Source organism: Carettochelys insculpta, chromosome 3, assembly GCF_033958435.1.
Source record: "Carettochelys insculpta isolate YL-2023 chromosome 3, ASM3395843v1, whole genome shotgun sequence".
NCBI lineage: Eukaryota > Metazoa > Chordata > Testudines > Carettochelyidae > Carettochelys > Carettochelys insculpta.
The window spans coordinates 146,895,721-146,915,478 of NC_134139.1; the positions used below are offsets into that span (position 1 = coordinate 146,895,721).

Below are 19,758 nucleotides of genomic sequence, written 5' to 3' on the forward strand. Positions count from 1 at the left end.
GGCTTGATTCTTTCTAAACCTTTAGAAACTTTTTGACTATGGGGTGTGAGAACACTGAAGACAAGTGAAAGACTGAGATAGCAACTAAATGCACCTAACCAATGAGAGGGATAAGCCCTCCTATACCAGACCCCAAAGGTAATCCAAAAATCAACAGGACAGGGGCTTGCAAGGGAGATAGCCCTGAGACACCTACACCAAAAACCTTTTCCACTTAGCCAAGTAAATTACCCTTGTGGAGGGTTTTCTATTATTTAACAACATTTCCTTTCTGGGATCCAAACAGGCCAGCTCCCATTCCCTCAGACACAGAACAGCCATGCTGTGAGATACGGCAACAGGAGAGCAGGGTGTTGCAGTTTCCCCTCTTGTTTAGTCAGCAGGTCCAGTCGGATTGGCAGCATCAGCTGTTTGCAGAGGGACAGGTACAGAAGGTTGAGTACCAGTGCTGATGGGCCCACGCTAGTGCCACCAAGATGATCAATGCCCCTTCTGAGCAAATCTTGAAGAGGACCTTGTGAACTAGCGGGATTGAAGGGAATGCATACATCAGCCTGCCCAACCAGGGGACACTGAAGGTGTCTGCCCAGGACCCCGAGCTCCGATTGTGGTAGGTGCAAAATGTCCTGCATTTCACATTGAGGTGGGAGGCACACAGGTCCACCTAGGGATACCCCCCACATCTGGAAAATAGAATGAACGACCTCCGGGTGGAGAGACCACTCATGATCTGTAAAGGGACCTGCTGAGTCTGTCCACCAGTGAATTGTGCACACCTGGCAGGTAAAGGGCCTGCAGCATGATGCTGCGCTGTATGGAGAAGTCCCAGAGCATCATGGCCTCGTAAAACAGAAGAGAGGATCATGCTCCCATTTGTTGATATAGTATATTGCTGTCATGTTGTCTGTACTGACTGACACACCATGTCCTGCCAGATTGGCCTTGAAAGTCACACATGCTAGTCTGATGGCTCTGAGCTCCCTCAAGTTTGTGTGGAGCCGAAGGTCCAACACACTCCAAAGAGCCTGGGTTCGTAGCTGACCCAGGTGCACTCCCCACCCTCGGTCTGAAGCATCCATTACTAGGGAAAGTGAGGGCTGCTGAGGGGCAAAGGGGACTCCTGAGGGTGAACCCCTTATCTAACCACCAGTGCAGGGTTGACCAAGTCCATGTCAGCACCCTAGCCACCAAGTCTAAACGGTCCCTTACAGGGCGATACACCAATGACAGCCATAGCTATAGAGGGTGCATCCTTAACCTGGCATGCTGTACCATGGAGGTGCACGCTGCCATGTGACCCAGCAAATGCAGGCAGCACCTGGCCATCATGGTGGGAAATGCCAGGATATCTCGGATGATGGCGCCCACGGACCTGAACCTGTCGTCCGGCAGGAACTCCCTGGCACACCTAACGTCCAGGCGTGCCTCTACAAACTACTGATTGAGATGGGACCAACACCGACTTTGCCTCATTGATCAAGAGATCAAGGCTTACAAAGGTTTGATGACCAGCTGTACATGCTGACTCACCTGCTCCCTGGAACCACCCTTGAACAGCCAGTCATCCAGTTATGGGAACAGCTATGCCCCTTGCCTGAGTAGGCAGGCTGCTATTACCGCCATGCATTTGGTGAAGACCCTTAGGGCCACAGACAAACCAAAAGGCAGGACTGTGAACTGATAAGGGTTGCCATCTGCATAAACCTGTGAGGACAGACTGAAATATGAAAGTGTGTGTCCTGGAAGTCGAGAGCCACAAACTAATCCCCCTGCTCCAGCATCAGGAATGAGACCCAGAGATATTATACGAAATTTTATCTTTTTCATGAACTCATTGAGACATCTTACATCCAGGATGGGTCTCAAGCCCCGCTTTGGTTGCAGAATTAGCAAATAATGGGAATAAAACCCCCATCCCCTGAATCTGGGAAGAACTTCTTCTGTGGTCCCAGAACCCAGGAGGGATGGCAAGTCCTGCCATAACAGGATCTCATGAGGGGGTCCCTGAAAAGGGACAGGGAAGAGAGTTAGGAAGAGAACAGAATGGTGTATCCTCTCTCTACCATACACTGGACTCACCAGTCTGTGGTGATGCTGCACCACATATGGTAAAAGGCGGGTAGGTGGAACAAAAAGAAGTGGGGATGTTGGAGTGAGAGAGATCAATTTGACGCTCCCAACCATGCCATCGAAACTGCAGCTTGGGTACCTGTGGGCCCTTCTGGTGGCCCTGAGGTTGCTGGCCTAAACAGCGTCTGCCCATCCCATTACACCTTCTACTGCTGTGCCTTTGTGGCTGCAGAAATGGTCTTTGCTGAGGACGGGGGTTAAAATGCCTGCATTGGTTGGCAGGTGTATGCAGGCCCAAGGAGCGGAGGGTGGCCCTAGAGTCTCAGACTATGCAGTCTTTTATCTGTCTTATCTGAAAATAGGGTAGAGCCAAAGGGGAGGTCCTGGATCATCTGCCAGACCTGATGAGGCAGGCCAGAAACCTGCAACCAAGCCCCACTGCGCTTTGCCACTCCAAAGGCCATAACCCTCATGGCACTGTCCGCAGCATCCAATGCTGCCTGCAGGGCCACCCTTGAAATCGGTTGGTTCTCCTCCGCCACAGCTGTAAAGTCCTGCTTGGCTTCGGGTAGCACCATTTCAGAGAACCTAGATAGGGTGCTGACTGTATTATAGGCATATCTGCTGCCCAGAGACTGCCAATTAGCAATTCTTAATTGCAACCCTACCGTTGACTAGACCTTCCTCCCATAGAGGTCCAAGCATTTAGCTTCTCTATTTTTCAGGGAGGGATCCTGGAACCCTTGGCGCTGTCTATGGTTAGCACTGTCCACTACCGGGAATTTAGGTGGGGGGGTGGGGTGTGAACTAATGTTCATTGCCCTGGGATGGGATTAAGTACCGTCCCTCATTCCTATGGGCCATAGGAAGGGTGAAAGCCGGGGTCTGCCAAACCATTTTAGCCGTAGCGGCAATTGTTTTGATCATGGGCAGACTCAACCTGGTGGGTCCTGTGGAGGACCATGTGTCTGTGACAGGGTCCACTTCATCACAGACCATCTCCACTCGCACCCCCAAGTTTTGGGCCACTCTAAGGAGTGGCTGAAAGGCCCTGCCATCCTCCAATACAGGCAAGACAGATGAACCTGCCACAGTCTCATCCAGGGAGGAAGAAGACGATAGCCTTTGCACCTCCATTTGGAGGGGAAGGGCAGTAGCGACCTGTTCGGGCACTTGGTACCCCCCACCCCAAGGAAATTATGGGCAAACCCAGGGGCACTGTAGACAGAGCTGGTACAGACACTTGCTGGCCTGAAAACCCCACTACAGGAGGTGCAGACAGCACTGTTACCGCTCCCTGCGCTTGAGTTGGTGCCAGTGTCTGGGCTGGTGCCTGCCCCTTCGGCACTGGAGGTACAATTACAGATGGCGCCGGTATGGAAGGGGTCCAGTCCACTGCGAGAGCACCAACAACGCTGCAGAGGTCGATGCCAACAAGTAGGAGCAGGCAGCTCCATGATGACCACTGCTTCCTGTCTTTGTTCTGGTGGTGGGGTGCCCAATGGACACCAACTGTGCTGAGTGCAGGATCAGTGGAGCCCCCGACACTCCAATGCACTCCAATGGCCTGGCCTTGTCAAATGCCCATGAGGCCCAGAAGGGCCACTGCTCAGTTGGCTGCAAAGCTGGCAGCCAACCCACATCCTTCAAGCGGTGACTACATTGCCTGCAATGGCTAAGGTGTGACCCTCTCAAGCTTCTGCTTCATCTGGAGCTCAAGCAGAAGGAGTCCAACTCCAACTGAAAAGCCAATGACCATGGCGGGGCCATCAGAGTCGGCACCATTGTTACGCACACCAAGAACGCTGCCAGAGTATAGGGCACCTGAAACCAGCCCACAGCCTGCTGGGTTGGCACCGGAGCACTCGACTCCAAATCTGGTGCCGGCATCGATGCGAGTGCAGAGATTGGCACCAGTGTCACGTCCATGAGCCCTGATCACTCTGTTTCAGTGCTATGTCGCCTGTCCTCCATAGACACAAAAGGACCCAGCACCATTATCTGTAGAAGTCCTTGTGCCGCTCAAAATTTTCAGGAAGAAGGTGCTTCCGGAAAGGGGATCTCAGGAGAAAATCCTTGGGGCCACACCTCTTCACGTTGTTTTGGAGTCCGGAAGAGCTTCCGGACTCCAAATCACGTGACCCTATGCTAATGAGGCACCAGAAATTTACACCCATGCATCATTAGCATTTCAGGCTTTTTTATTAGCATACCACTTTTGGAAAAAGTGGCGTGTGTAGAAATGGCCAAAGAGATTCTAAGAAATAAGTTAAGATTACTAATTATTTTAGATAAGCTTCGTCCCTTCTTCCATCATTACTAAGGCAATATCTTCATAGTTTTTCAAGTTATGCTTTTCATAGCTGATAAGTTACAAAAAGTGACTGTTCTGGTTACTTTGTACACAGGCCAGAAAATGTGTGAAAAAAATCAAGTTTTACGGACAGCTCAAATATGGTTATAAACACTCACTAAAGCACATGAGAAAATGTTATAATTTAATATGGGACCTGAACTCAGTTCCTGGTCAGTAATAAACAGGATGCAGAAACAGACGTTATTTCACCTTCTCTGTAGAAGCAATACACTAGACAAGAGAGACCATGGGTTGCTGGTTGCGAAAAATACTTCTCTGGTCAAGAGACCACAACCTGGAATTCTTGTAAAAGCCAAAAAAAATATATGTTTTGCAAGTTTACTGGCTGGAAGTTTGATATAAATCAGGAGACTGAGTTAAATGCTTAATTTGGAAGTTAATATACAAAAATCATAAACCCTACTCAAAAAAGCATTGCTCTGCAGCTACATCAGAACAAAACACAAAAAGAAACCCACTTACATGATTTTCCATAGGAGACTCACATGTAGGATCATCAATGAATGGAGAAGGAAATATTTTAAATTGTTTGCATAGAAGCAGTTAACTCACCATATTTGTCTTGCAACCCAACAGTGCACCTGAAGACTCCACCAAAGGCTACATCTTCACCAAATATTACTGTAAAATAAATAAGTTCTCTTTTAATTTCTGAGTGCAAACACTCCTCTAGTATGAAAACTAGGATAATTGTATTTATGCTAATCGACCATATATAAACTGTTAATGAAGCTCTCACCTGAAGCTCTCAGTTTCCATTTACATTCTTAAGTTTGAACATTCATGATTAAAAAAAAAAAAAAAAAAACCTATTAAAACTTGTGCTTGCTCAAAGAATTTACTAAATCTATCCTACTACAAAATACTATTGATAAAAGGCCTTGAATTTCCAATGTTTCAGCATGCCCAAACAGAGGGTCAATTTGACCCTAGAACACTGTGGTTTCATTTTTAAAAAGAGTTCAAAGGGTTTTAAATATAGCACACAGATGAGTAATCAAGATCCCATCCATCCCCTGCCTTCCCATCCAAGGCCAGCATTACTTATTTTAAAAACAGTACATTTAAAAAAAAAAAAGCCAGAGGAAGGGAAAGGGGAGGAGTTAGAATAGTTTAATCATTTCATTTTGGACCAGAAAGTTCGCTGTACTATCTACAGTTTCACAAATATTTCAGAGAAATATTTAAGCAACACCCCACAGCATTTAAGTTATAAAAATCTCCAAGAAAATTTAGTGCATGACACTAACTAGCCACTGAATTTTTAAAAGTTTAAGATCAGATGCAATCTTTACTTGACATTTTTTATTTTTGCGTTAAAAGTTTAAGCTTCAACTGGTTTCAGTCTTCCCTCCCATGCCCCACCTTTCCATACACACTGAGTGATTTTAGTGTTCCTAAAAAGAAGGAAAAAAAAAAAAAAAAAAAAAATGTTCTCCACAGGTGTTAATCCACCAATGAACTAACAAGTCTCTCCAGATGTCCCACTTATCTGCTACAACCCTGATCTGGAGGAACCAACCTTCAGGAAAAGAAAGTATTGAGTGACTGTCAAAAGTTTCCAGCTTGAATACCACCATTATTCTGCTCTTTGCCATGTGTGTGATTCAAAAGGAACTAGACAAAACCATCAGATAGTCATTAGGCAGTAACAGGATCAAAATTTTTAAAATATTCTTATTTCCCATAAGGTAATCGATTTTTGTACAATAATTTTTATAATTTTAGTATTCTAAGGGCATTGCAATTTTATGATTTCTCATTGAAAAAATACAATACTTATTTTTACCCCACACAGGACCTTATGCCCTGCTGTCTCATGTGCCACTGTTTGTCGGGTGGGCTAGCCCCCACCACAACACAGTGTGGTGGCTTGGCTGTGAGGACCAAACAGACCCTGGCTCTCCTGATGGCTCCATGCTAACGCTCCCTGAAGTGGCTAGATGAGATTGCCATGCTCATAATAAAGAGGTGAGCTCAAAATGCCATGCTTCTGATTTCGTACTTCCTGCTCACCTGCAGCAATGACCTGAAAGGACACCTCAAGGGGCATTGTGGGACAGTTTCCAAGGCAAATGAAACAGACTTCAACCCTTGTCAGTCTACACTGTTTTAGCTCAACATTGCAATTCGATTTTTTGAGTAACTTTATTGGGAAGTCAGCATGACAGCTGCTTAGAATTGACTTATTAAGTGTTGGGTTGTACACAGTTTTAAAATTGACCATAGAGCCTTAAATGTAACTTCATCTCCTAGTGTAGGCCAGGCCTTAAGCAATGCAGCTCTCTGCCTCCTCCATTAGAGGTGCATCTAAACTAGAATGCAATGGCGAAGTAGCAGGCACAACTTCAAAATAGCACGTGCTGCGCCTACACATGCCACGTGCAACTTTGAGGTTGAAAACGATGTTAGGCTTGGAGATGTCAAAACCACTATTCCTATGAGGAGATGAGAGTAGCACCCTAGTCCGACGTCTAACGTTGAAATAGGACATGTGTAAACGATATACATCCCACTACTTCAAAATAGCAGGGTCCACCCTAGCAGCAATCAGCTGTTAGGTGGAGACATGCCATTCAGCCCCTGCAGGGCTCTACCATTGCTGCGCCCAGAGGCTCTTAAAGACGCACAAACCCGGAAACCCTACAGCAGGAAGCTGAGGCTGTGCAGGCAGCCGCTGTGTCACACAGTGCTCTTGCACAGCCCAGAGAGCCGACAGCAAACTGCCAGCCCCCTGAACACCCCCAGGGCTCCCTCCTGGGCCATCTCAGGGCTCCCAGGCCTCCAGCCAGCCGGGCAGGAAGCGAGGCCTCTCCTAGACTGATGCTAAGCTCCATGACCTGCTGAGGCTCTGGAGTGAGAAGGTGCTCTACATACTGGGGAACAAGCAGCGGAAGACAGATGCATTCACTCAGCTCACAGAGGGCCTGACCCTCCAAGGCCACCCTCCACGCACTCCTGACCACATCCACAGCAAGGTCAAGGAGCTGCAGCAGGGTTACACCCAGGTGCAGGACTCAGCCAGCTGGTTGGGGGCTGTCCCTGCTGCTTGCCCCTATTACCAGGAGCTCAGGGCCATGCTGGGCCCCCAGGACACCTCCTCCCCACCCCCTCAGCCATCCTTGACACTGCAGCTGAGGAGCCCTACCAGGGCATTGAGCCAGAGTCAGGACCAGAGGCCAACCCTACCATCTGAGTAGTCCAGCAATGAGGGGGAGCTCGTGATGTACCGCCCCTCCCACAGCTCCAGCCAGACATGCGTTCAACAGGCCTCCTCCAACCACGGTGGTGGACTGTCAGGTACATACCACACAGGCACAGACCCCCGGAGCATGGGGCAGGGGCACCATACATGACCTGGCCCACCCCCCGACCCCGGCTTGCCACGGCCCAGGCACACCAGCACGGCCGCCAGTGTCCAGCAGCACCTGCACCTACAGACAGCGCTGCACCCAGCCCACAGGAGGAGGGGTGGGGGAAGGGCAGACCACTTGAAAGGGCTGCCCACAGGAACACTGCACATGTTGACAGGGGACAGGGACCAGACGACCACGGGGGGATGGAGAGCATGGGCCAGGGCTTGGTAATCATGGCCTCCCTCTCCCCCATTTCCACAGCCGCGCCATCCAAGGGCCAGAACAGCATAGCACCATCCACTGTCCTGGACAGTGCCGCCCCACCAATCGCAACCACCTGGGGCACCTTTGGTGCTGGGATAGGCCTGCCCCTACCAGTACCAGGAGCGTACCACCATGGACCCAAAGGTGACCACCGCCCTCCGGCATCAGGCAGACATCATGGAGCAGAGGCTATGGTTTGAGAAGCAGGAGTCCACCTGGCACCAGGAGGCCTGCTGGGATTTTATGGCCACCTTTAAGCAGGTGGCCACCTCCTTTGAGGAGGAGTTGGTGGCCTGGCTGCTAGCCCCCGACCACCCTCCCTGGTGTCCCTCCAACTGCCCCACCTGCTCACCCCCCAGGGCAGGAGCTTGCTGGGGCCAACAGCCAGGCTGAGGACTTTCCGCGACTGTACCTCCCCATCCTCCCGAATCCCAGTCAGACTCACCAGGAACCCCAGACAAGGGAGGGGGGCAGCAATCCCGACCCAGAGGTCACGCCCATCCACCCCCACCCCACAGAGGTGGGCCAACAGCTGGCCACCGTGTATATGGCTGCGATAACTGTTGTGCAGAAATCATACGCAAACAGTTATCAAATAATTCCAAGTTTTATTTTTCCCAAACCCGTGTGATGTGTGCAGGTTGTAGGGGCAGTGTGTGGGAAGCCTGCTAGGGATGGCCAAGGGAGTGCTCACTGGGCCCCCTGATCAAAATATTCCCACAGGACCTGGCGGTTAGGGGTGGCAGCTGGCTGGGGGTAGCCTGTTCCAGCCTCAACTGCCTGCCCCTGCAAGAAGGCCTCCCCCTTGCTTTCCACCAGGTTGTGGAACATCTAGCAGACCCCCACAGCCTAGGGGGGGGATGTTCAGAAGGCCCATTTGCAGGCAGGTGAGGCGGCAGCACCACCAGCCCTTGAGGCACCCAAAATCCCACTCAACCAGTTGCCAGGTGTGGTTCAGCCAGGCGTTGTAGCACTCCTGGCTGGCATTGAGGTGGCCCATGTAGGAGTGCATGAACTAGGGCTGGAGCAGGTATGCCACATCTGCCACAAGTCAGAGGGGCACAGAGGTGTCCCCCACCACGATCTCCCTCCAGGAGACATAGGTCCCTGCCTCCAGCCAGCGGCACAGGCCCAAGTTGTGGAACATGCAGGCATCATGGGTGCAGCAGGGCCAGCCCACATACACATCCTGGAACTGGCCCCAGCTGTCCACCATGGCCTGCAGGACCACCAAGCCGTAGCCGTTCCTGTTTATAAAGCATCTGCCACTGTGCTCTGGGGCACAGATGGGGATGTGGGTCCCAGCGAGGTCCCTGAAGCAATTTGGGAATCCCATGGCCACGAAGCCCATGATGGCAGACTCCAGGTCCCCAACTCGGACGGCCCTCTGGAGCAGCAGAGCTTTCAGCGCACAGACCACCTGCAGGGATGGGACATGGGCACCCGTAAGTGTGTGCAGGGTGAGCCCGGCCCACCCCACCCAGGCCCCCCACCGGGTGCACACCTAGGCCACCTTACCTCCATCACGACAGCCCCAACTGTGGCCTTGCCTACACCAAATTGGTGACCCACGTAGCAGTAGCTGTCTGGACTGGCCAGCTTCCAGCCAATCACAAATCACAACCCTCTTCTCAACGGTGAGGGCGCACCGCATCCGTATGTTCTGGTGCCTCAGGTTGGGGGTGAGCCACTGGCAGAGCTCCATGAAGGTCTGCTGTCACATGCAGAAGTTCCACAGCCACTGGTCATTGTCCCACTCCCCCATGACCAGGTGCTCCCACCACTCGGGGTTGTTGGGGTGGCTCCAGAGCCAGCAGAGCACCTGGTGGGGGAAGGACCAGGAGAGCCCGAAGGTCTGGGGCATTCCCTTCTACCCCTAGGGACAGCTCCCCTGCCAGGAGCTGCTGGGGAGTCGCCAATGTCACGTCTAGCAAGGCACCTGCCCTGCGAGTGATGGCTTGCAGGGCTTCCAGCTGCTGTTGCTGCTGGGCATCCATATCTGCGGGCACTATGTCTGTGAGGCTAGTGGCACCAACGCAGGACTCTTGCTGTGCAGGCCGAGTGTGTTTGGGAGGGGCCCTTTAAAGGAGTGGTTTGCTGTGGCCCCGGAAGGGCTAGTCCACCCTGTGACCCCACCCACAGGCTTTCTTGGCCCCTTATTTCAAAAGGGGCTGCTTGTGTGTGGATACTCCCTTTCTGCATCCAGGGCGGCCCCTTTCACTGTACTGCATCGCTATTTCTACATTGACCAGCGACAGCGCCGGGCCCGGAGGGTGTGTAAACGCTACTTTGAAGTAATGTATTTCAATGTCACTACTTCAAAATATGCTACTTTGAAGTAGCACTCTAGCCTAGATGTTAACTGTGCAGTCATCTGCTGCAGTAGGAGAAAGACCTGCAGCTTTAGAACCACAGGTCCAGTGTGGTTAACAGCCTGACAGTCTGTCACTATGCTGTTTATTCAATTGTTTCATCTTACAGTTATGTTACTGAATTGGCACCTGAATCAGGTTACGTCTAAATGTTATGAAAAATGTTTCAGATTATCTTAATGAGTAATTTCACAGCACATCAAAACCATCAATCGCGTCATCCATCTCCTGTCACCCATTCCCAGCTTTTGGCAATACTGAGGCCAAGAACAATACCCATTTCTATCCTGGCTAATTGCCATTGAAGAACAAGATAAATTCATGGACAATAGCTCCATTTTCTGAACTCTGCTATAGTCTAGTACTTCACAGCATCCTCTGTTAAGATGTTCTATGCATTGTGTAAAGAAATGTCTCCCTTGTTTTAAACTTGCTGCTTATTAATTTCATTTGGCGACCCCAGTTCCTGTATTATGAGAAGGAGTACACAAAACAATTAGTTACAGCATACCTGCAGTTGGATCTTTGGACATGGCATTATCCAAGGCACTTGTTATAGCCTGGAACAGATTCATTTTCTGTGTTTGCCCTGAATGAAAGAGACAGTATTTAGCCACTTATCTGTTAAAAGAATAAAAACAAAAAAAACAGACCGTAAATGGGTCAGCAGCCAATGAACCCCTGAGAAGAAAGTGTTAATGGAGAGATAAAGGACTGTTTTGCTATGTACAGTTTAAAAGGACGAAAAGCAGTTTGGGGCAGGTTATAATCTCACTAACGGCAATACTGGCAGCCCGCCATTTCAGGTATCTTCCAAAAGTTATGCAATCATGGTAGCAAGTATTCTAATTTTCTTCTGGTTTTTGGGTGCAAAAGCAAAAATGTAGCTTTGCATAGCATTTTTAAAAGGTAGCACTTACAGGTTTTAAGGCAATAAGTTTTAGGTAGATTGTTTGAGAAAAATAAATTAAAATACTGTTACCCACTCTGTTAAAGTCAAACAAACTTCACCTACATTTCCTTTACACACACACACACACACACACACTCACTCACTCAGCCAAGGTTCCTCATTGATTTTAGACATTTCTGAAAGGATGCAAGTGTACATTTCCTCCGCTTCAGGAATCACGTCCATGGTGTCTTTCAGTACAAGTAGAATGACTATCAGAAAACTCAATACAGATAGGAAAAAACAGAGCAGAGATAGACAGTAGTGCTGAATAAGTATACCTACAAGGACACAGAAAGCAAAATGATAGAGATGCTATTACTGATGTCTCCCATATAGGAGTTTTTTAAAGCTACAAATCTTAGCTTCTGCTCTACTTGTTTCCCATACGGCTTCAAAATATATTATAAAGAGAACAAGATTTTCAGATGCTGTATAAGAATGGATAGCTTGCAGATACTCCATCTTCAAATATAAGCCGGTCAGATTTTTACAGGCCAAGCAGAAGTGGGTCTGGGCAGGTAACTGACTAGAAGACTCATAAAGGAACTACAGGAAGGGGTAACAGCAGTAATTCTTTGGTTGGTAAAATCTCCTCTAAGGCCTTTTCTAGACTATGCAGAGGATCGGCACAACAGTGACTGATCCACCAGCCATCCATTTATTACCTGTGCTTAAATGCAATAAATTGCCCTTAAAGTGAAGTGCCAGAGTCGAATGTACCCCACTAACAGGACAGAAGCCTTTGCAGACCTTACCCTGCACCACTCCCCTAACGCACAGGACTCCAGTGACCCTGTAGGCTTGAGCTACTTCAGCTGTGCAAATAACACAGCTCAACAGCACCATATAGTGTGGACAAGCCCTAAATCATCACTGAATCTACACCCAGCTGTAGGTGGACCTGTGTTCTTAATGAGACAGATGTAGTTCCAAGTCTTTCACAATAGTGGAGTTGGAATTTTAATGTTAAAAAACAACCACACACTTTTAAGCTCTAAATAACCCATCAGGTTAAATGTGGTACAGACACAGCTTTTCACTTCCTCTCAAACTGCTGTACAAGGCTGAAGACCTGTATCATTCTAGACATCTCTGTATAGCCTCAGTGACTATGTCTACACGTGCCCCAAAATTCGAAATGGCCACGCAAATGGCTTTATTAGAATGCGGGCTGCCACAGCACTTCAAAATTGACATGCCTCGCCGCCGCGTGGCTTGTCCTGACGGGACTCCTTCGAAGTTCCCTTATTCCCATGAGCTCATAGGAATAAGGGGACTTCGAAGTAGCTGGAGTCCTTTCAAAAAGGAGCCCCGTCTGGATGAGATGTGGCAAGCCGTGTCAATTTTGAAGTGCCGCGGCAGCCCGCATTCTAATGAAGCGCTGAATATGCATTTCAGCACTTCATTAGTAAACTTCGAAATGGCCATTTGCATGGCCATTTCAAAGTTTGAGGCACGTGTAGACACGGACAGTATTCATTAGTTGTCATTTGTAATATACTTTGATGCTAGGGAGAGAGGTGGGGAAGGAGAAATGCCATGGAAGCTCAAGCAGAAAGGATAGATAGAATAATATGGCCGTAACATAAACTGCTCTCTACCACTCCATGTACTAAATTGTTTCACACCCTGACAACCCAAGCTTTCTAGAAGGTTGGGGACAAATAAATCTGTTATTTAGCTAGCTCCTGAATGACTTCCAATCTATTAGTGACTTAATAGTGACTGTTTTGACCTTCTGCGACTTACCCTATCTGAAAGGCTCCCTTCAATTAGGGGGGAACTAATCGCAACCTTTGTAACTGAACTCAAACTACATGAAGTGAACGTAGTAGAGATTTGTTTAAAAATCACTGCATGATGGCATAGTCATAATCATATATTTCACTTTTACCATCTTGTATGCTAATATTAAAGTCATACTGCATATCTGCTATGATTTAAATCAAGGAACCAAAAGTTTTCTATTCTTCATCTAATTAACTGGTTCAGTGCACAGCACAACCACCCCTCCATTATACCCTCCTGCGCTTCAGCCTTAGGTAGTTAGATCTGTGAATAAACAAACCTATAGCCTGAGCTTGCTGTATCCTGAGTGCCCTTACCACCTACTCACTTCAGTGAAAGTTGAGGGAAGAAAGAGCTAGAACCAAGGTTAACCAACCAAGAGACCCTTTTTCAGAGGAGCAAAATATGTTATGTGGAAGAAGGGATTATCCTACAGAAGACAGGTACCTCACAGGACATCTGAACATTAGAAGCATAGGAACATATTAGCACTACTATACCAAGACACTGAACTACATCCATGGTATTCATTTTAAGGATATGCACAAGTACTGAAAGCTATACGGGGTACCTGCAAAATTTTACTCAACAGGAGACGCCACAGAAGGAAACATTTATGCCTGCAATGTGATCTGTGCCAAATACGTGGAAAAACACAGATAAATCCATATTGTGGCTAAGACCAACAATCGTTGAAGATCTTACAGAAGTTGATTTTTGTGGGGCTCCTCAGGAAGGTTACCAAGATGGGAAGGGTGAGGTATATACACAAATATAGTAAACCCTGAAAATACACAGCTTCACAATTGCACATAACTCACACTAAAGTGAGTACGTGCAACTTGAAGCTGCTCTGCGACTGTCAGCCTGCCTAACTGCCCACAGCTGTAGGCAGCTAAGCAGCCAAAGAGCTCCTTTTCCCCACCTTGCCCCAGTGGTGCCACTGTCCGCCTGACAGCAGTGCAGCCGAGGGAAGGCACAGAGAAGTAGCCAGGAAACTGACCAGCCCTGGTGGGCTGTTCAGTTCCGCAGGTCCTTCCCAGCTCTACACCCCAACTTGAGCGAAAATTTGAGTTACACAGGGACTGCAGGAATGCAGCCCCTGCATAACTTGGGGTTTTACTGTATGCAGCAGAACCTCAGCCTTATGAGCAACAGAGTTACAAATTGACCCATCCCCCCACACATCATTTAGAACTAGAAATACACAAGCAGGCAGCAACAGTCTAAACCAAAAAAGCCACACAAACACCAGTATGGTAGTGTTAAACAAAACTACTAAAAAAAAAAAAAAAAAGCAGCAGCATTTTTCTTCTGCACAGTAAAAGTTACAGAAACATCTACAAAGAACCCTACAACAAACAAGTCTTGGGAAGAATTAGTAATCCACTCAGACTGAGTATGAAGCATGGTAAGGAAAGCCAAAAGGAAGCTGCCCCAGAGATGATCCTTCTCTCACCCTAGACAACCACCCAGTTTGGCACAAGGAAAGTTCAGCCCATGTATCAAGCAGGGAAAACAGTGCAGATATCAGTGAAAATGAAACAGTACAAGATTGCAGTTTTGGTCTTGTGTGAGACAAGATGGACACAATCTGGGCAGCTATGCTTAGCAACTGGGGAGACCCCATCCATGTCCTGAATAGATGAGGTGCACCACACACAGAAGGTGTGAGTTTGATATTATCAAGAAAAGCACCTGGGGCATTAATGTAGTGGGCAGCACTGTCATCACAGCCAGATTCTACACCAAAGTGCAGAAAGGAAGCCTTGCACAAAAAGCAGAACAAGCTGCAGGACAGAGAAACTTGAAAGAGCTGTATAGGATTCTCTTGGAGTGAATGAAGACAAACTGACAGACAGCTCAGGGAAGAACAGGTCAGTTTCCAAAGTGAGGGATCTTGTACTGACCAAATAGCAACTCTCCAAGTGATCACTGCCACTCAAGTGAGTGTTCTTTCTCCTCACCCCCTCCGTACATAACCCTCATAGACTTGGGAAAAGCCTCAACAACACTGATAGACACACTTTGTGGAAACTGCTGGGACACTGTGGCATCCCATCCAGAATTATTAACCTGATCCGTTCAATGTATGAACCTTCAACATGCCAAGTTGCTCACAATGGTGTCTTGACAGAATCCTTCAGTATACTCAGGAGTGTGACAAGGGTGCATAGTCACTTTTCGTGTTCTTGAACCCAATGGACTGCATTATGAGCAGGATAACAGATGGCCATCAACAAGGCATCCAGAAGACAATTTTCAAACAGCTAGAGGACATAGACTTTGCTGATGGATGTTGCCCTCCGCAATATCAGACAAAACTGCCTCAGGCTGTGTCTACACAAGCAAGTTCTTTTGAAAGATTTTTTTTCCCCCTAAAGATGGGGGCTCTTTCAAAAAAGCCCCTGGAGCGTCTATGCACAAGAAGTGTTTTTGAAAGTAAATCAAAAGAATGCGATGCGCCTTTCAAAACCACTCTTCCTTGCCCATTTCAGGAAGAGTGCCCCCTTTTGAAAGTAACGTGCAGACACTCTGCAGGGCCCTTCTTTTGACAGGACAGTCTTCATTTTTGATCCCTGACCTGTTCGTTCAAAAAAGCAGATCACTCTTTCGATCCACTTTTGTGTGTGGATGCACGCTTTTGAAAAAAGCCTCTTTCAGAGGAGATCTTCCAGAAGATCTCTGTAGTGTAGACGTAGCCTCAATGAATGGACTGATCATTAACAAGGAAAAGACCGAGACCATGAGGCTCAACCAGTCCAACCACAATACCATCACACTGGGAAAGGATGACCTGGAAGATGTGGAGCAGTTCACCTACTTGGAGTATTACGGGCAGAGACGGAAGAACAGATAAGGATATCAATATATAGAAAGGGAAAGCAACAGCTTCATTCAAGACTCTCCATTGCCTATGAAGTTCACAAAAAAAAAAAAAATCTGTGAAGACAAAACTGCAGCTCTTCAACACAAATGTGAAGACTCTACTCTTGTACTAAAAAGTCTTCAAAAATCACAAGCTAGAGACATTCATAAACAGATGCCTGCAGTACATCCTTTGCATCAAATGGGAAGACTAACAAATAAGGAGCTTTGGAACAGAGCAGGACAAGAGAAGAAAGCAGGGGTGGCTAGCTTCTCAGAAAGCCAGCATAGCCCATCAAGCTCTCAAATGGAATCCATAAGGGAAACAAAGACAAAAACCTTGGACAACATGGAGAAGGTCTACTGAGATTGAAGGGACAACAACTGGGGTACTCCTGGAGTCAGGTAGAACTTTTGTCTCAAGACAGAGTGAAGTGGAGGAGACTTATAGATGACCCATGTTCCACTTGGAGTACAACGTTTAAGTAGTATTCCAGAAGTGTTAGCATAAGGGAGGTGGAAAGGGCAGAGTGAAACTGAACACATTGGTCCATTTTATAGGCAATGGTGCAGAACCTTATACACGTCAATTTTCACTCTGTCTGCCTGGGAAAGTGGGAAGGAGAGCCAGAAACTATTCTTTGTGGTGGAGGCCTCAGAAACAATAAGGCTCGAAGAAAGGTGACATAGCAGAAACATGCATTTGCCATAATGATCGCATCAGAATTTTGTATTTGTTTTGAAAGGACTGTAATTAATTAACTCCGCTGAGCAGAGCCATGACTGGTTGTCTGTCTGCTGTTGGAGAGATTTTTAGCCAACTTTACCAGTATTTGGTAGAAACTTCACAACATGAAAATGAAGGGCCAAGTGGCAGATGGTCAAATGCCAGAGCAAAGTTCCTCCAACCTACACTGGAAGTTGCAGCGATATTTTAAAATTGTGGCATATTGGAAATCTGAGGGTAATGCAAGATTAATTATTTTCATATACTGTTCAATTAAAGAAACACTAACAGATTACATTTGGTGTGCTCACCATTAATTCTAAGCAAATGGCCAATTGTGAATGGAACTGAATCTTGCCACAGAATTTCTAGCTTGCAGCAACATAATGCAGAACTTGCCAGCACAGATTATTTTGTAGCTAAACTTGGCAGGACTTAATTTGAAATTAGCATATGATGGTAAACATCTATGTCAGCTGACACACTGAAATCAACAACACACACACACACACCACACACAATCCTAACAGTGAACACTCAATGCAGACTTCCCCTGATTGTGTCACTGGACCTACAGCAGCACAGAAAGCCCTCTTGAGCCCAGCTCACTTACTTACCGTCCAGGTGAGCAGGGGCAATTCCTGAAATGTTCTGCAAAGACCCCCAAGGCAAGGGGCTTGCTTTCCTTCTTATCATCCAGTGCAGCGATCTCTACTCCACTGGCCTAGAGCCTGCTTCTTCCCTTCAGGTATCTTGGGCCCTTCTACCTTACAGCAAGGCCCCTGCCATTAGTCCTGCCATCAGCATTACCCCAGCTGTAACTCCACTAAACCCTAAACATTCCATAATTGTTAAAAATAAGTATCACCAATAGTCAAAATCACATCCCACTAAAAAAAAATAAAAAATAAAAAAAAATCCACAACCCTCAACACCAATTTTACCAAGCCTATTTATAGTGGAACCAACAGTAAGGCCCAGACCACTTCCAGGTTTTGAAGCCCCTACCCTCAATAAAAATGATCACATGAGAACAAAATTAAGCTCCACAGAGAGAATTTTTTTGTTTCACAAATGCTTTTCTTACATTGTTCTGTGCAAATATACTAATTACAGTGTGAGATGCACATAAAAATAAGCTGTGAAACTTATCTAAAGTTTTAATGCTGCTACCTTGTGACCTCATCCTAACCAAAAATCAACTCATGCCACCTGCTTTCAGCTCTGGGTCTGTTGTGGTATGGCTATGATCTGAAGAAGTGGGTCTGTCCCACCAAACCTCAACGCCTAGTAAGTTATTTTGTTAGTCTTTGAAGTGCTATTTGAGAGCTTTTTTTGTTTTGGATCACTTCAGGCGAGTGTGTGACTGTTCCAGCCTCACGAACTGGTGCAACTTTGGCGTTATAAAGCAGGGCTCGGAAGCAGCCCGGAGGCTGGAAAGGAGAAACAGGAAAACGCTCAATTCTCCATCCCCAGCACAAGGGCAATTCCCACCCTGACTGCAGAGGCCCGACCAAGTAGCACCAGCCACCCGAGCAGCCCCGGGCCCCGAAGGCTGGCAGCCGCCCGCCGGCGTTCAGCGCTTGTCGGGAACTGCAATGACTTGCGGGCCGCTTGCTGCTGGGGCAGCAGCCTCGGGGTGATGACCCGTCCCGTGCAGCAGTCACCAGGCGCAGCTTAAAGGCCGCCTCGGGTGGGGCGAGCAGGGACCCGGGGAATCGGGCGCCTGACCGCAGCCCCGGGGGAAGAGGGCAGCAGCAGCAGCAGCGAGCGCAGCCTCCTGGCGGTGGGGGGCGGAAAGGGGGCCGGCGAGCGGCTCCCCGCAGGGCAAGCGGACACCGAGCAGCAAGCGCTGCGCTGCGCCGCGAGCCCAGCGCTCTCCACCAGCGGCTGCGAGGCAGGGCCGACCAGCCTGCGGGCGCTGCGGCGGGCTCAGCCCGGCGCGACCCGGCTCTCACCGTGCGCGACGGGCTCCGCGTCGGGCTGGAACGTGAAATGCGCCGCGCGTCGCTGCGACCCGGCCGCCACAGGGAGCAGCCGGCCCCACACACTGGCCTGCAGCTGCCCCAGTCCGGGGGCGAGCCCCGCAGCCTGGCGTATCCGGAGCCCAGCCGCCGCCATCTCCAGCAGGAAGCAGGTGTGACAGCAACCTCACGTTGTAAAGAGGCGGGGTAGGAATGGCGCTTGCCTATTGGCTAGCAGGGAGAGGGAGGGCGCACCAATCAGATCCCGCGGTGCTGGAGGCGGAGGCGAGGAGTCTCTTGCGCACGCCTACAAGCAAGGCGGGCTAGGCTAGGCGGGGCAAGGGAGGAGGAAAGTGGGAGGGGCGCAGTTACTGGGGGGGACAGAGCTAGCCTGAATAGGGCGTGGCTATGCCGAGATGGGAATACGTCGGGAGGCGCGGGGCGGGCCCCAGAGAGGGGAGGGGAGGAGAGGGGAGGAAAGGAAAGGGTCCGGCTAAGGAGGCTGTGAGGTTAGAGGCGCTGCTAGAGGAGCAGGAAATGGACAGGACAGTTCTACTCTCTATTCCCCAGCCTTGGCACCCATTCCCTGGGGGGCAGGGAAGCTACTGGGAGTTGCCCGTGCTCTCAGACTGAACATAAGAACAGCCACACTGAGTCAGACCAAAGGTCCATCTAGCCCACTATCCTGTCTGCTGGCAGTAGCCAATGCCAGGTGTCCCAGAAGAGGTGAACCAAAAAGAAAGATCAAGCGATTTGTCTCCTGACATCCAAATCCTGCCTCTTGACAAAAGGCTAGGCACCATACCTTACCCCTTGCTAATAGCCATCTATGGACCTAACCTCCAAATATTTATCGAGCTCGTTTTTAAACTCTGTTAGAGTCCTGGCCTTCACAGCGTCCTCTGGCAAGGAGTTCCACAGGCTGACTGTGCGCTGTGTGAACAACTTTCTTTTATTAGTTTTGAACCTGCTACCCATTAATTTCATTTGTGGGATGTCTACACTTGCATTCCTCTT

The 19,758-nt window shown here is 48.6% G+C and overlaps 1 protein-coding gene across 5 annotated transcripts in view; it reads right to left on the reverse strand.

The window, feature by feature from the left end:
- Positions 1-18,912, reverse strand: part of BCKDHB (branched chain keto acid dehydrogenase E1 subunit beta) — a 271,499-nt gene extending 252,587 nt beyond the window's left edge. For all 5 annotated transcript variants that reach the window (XM_074990978.1, XM_074990980.1, XM_074990982.1 and 2 more), the window contains exons 1-3: positions 18,736-18,912; positions 10,951-11,028; positions 5,000-5,068 (exon numbers count right to left, since the gene is read on the reverse strand). In XM_074990978.1, the coding sequence (XP_074847079.1) occupies positions 5,000-5,068; positions 10,951-11,028; positions 18,736-18,898 (310 nt within the window). In that variant the 5' untranslated portion in view covers positions 18,899-18,912. The remainder of the gene's footprint in view (positions 1-4,999; positions 5,069-10,950; positions 11,029-18,735) is intronic.
- Between the last annotated feature and the right edge of the window lie 846 nt (positions 18,913-19,758).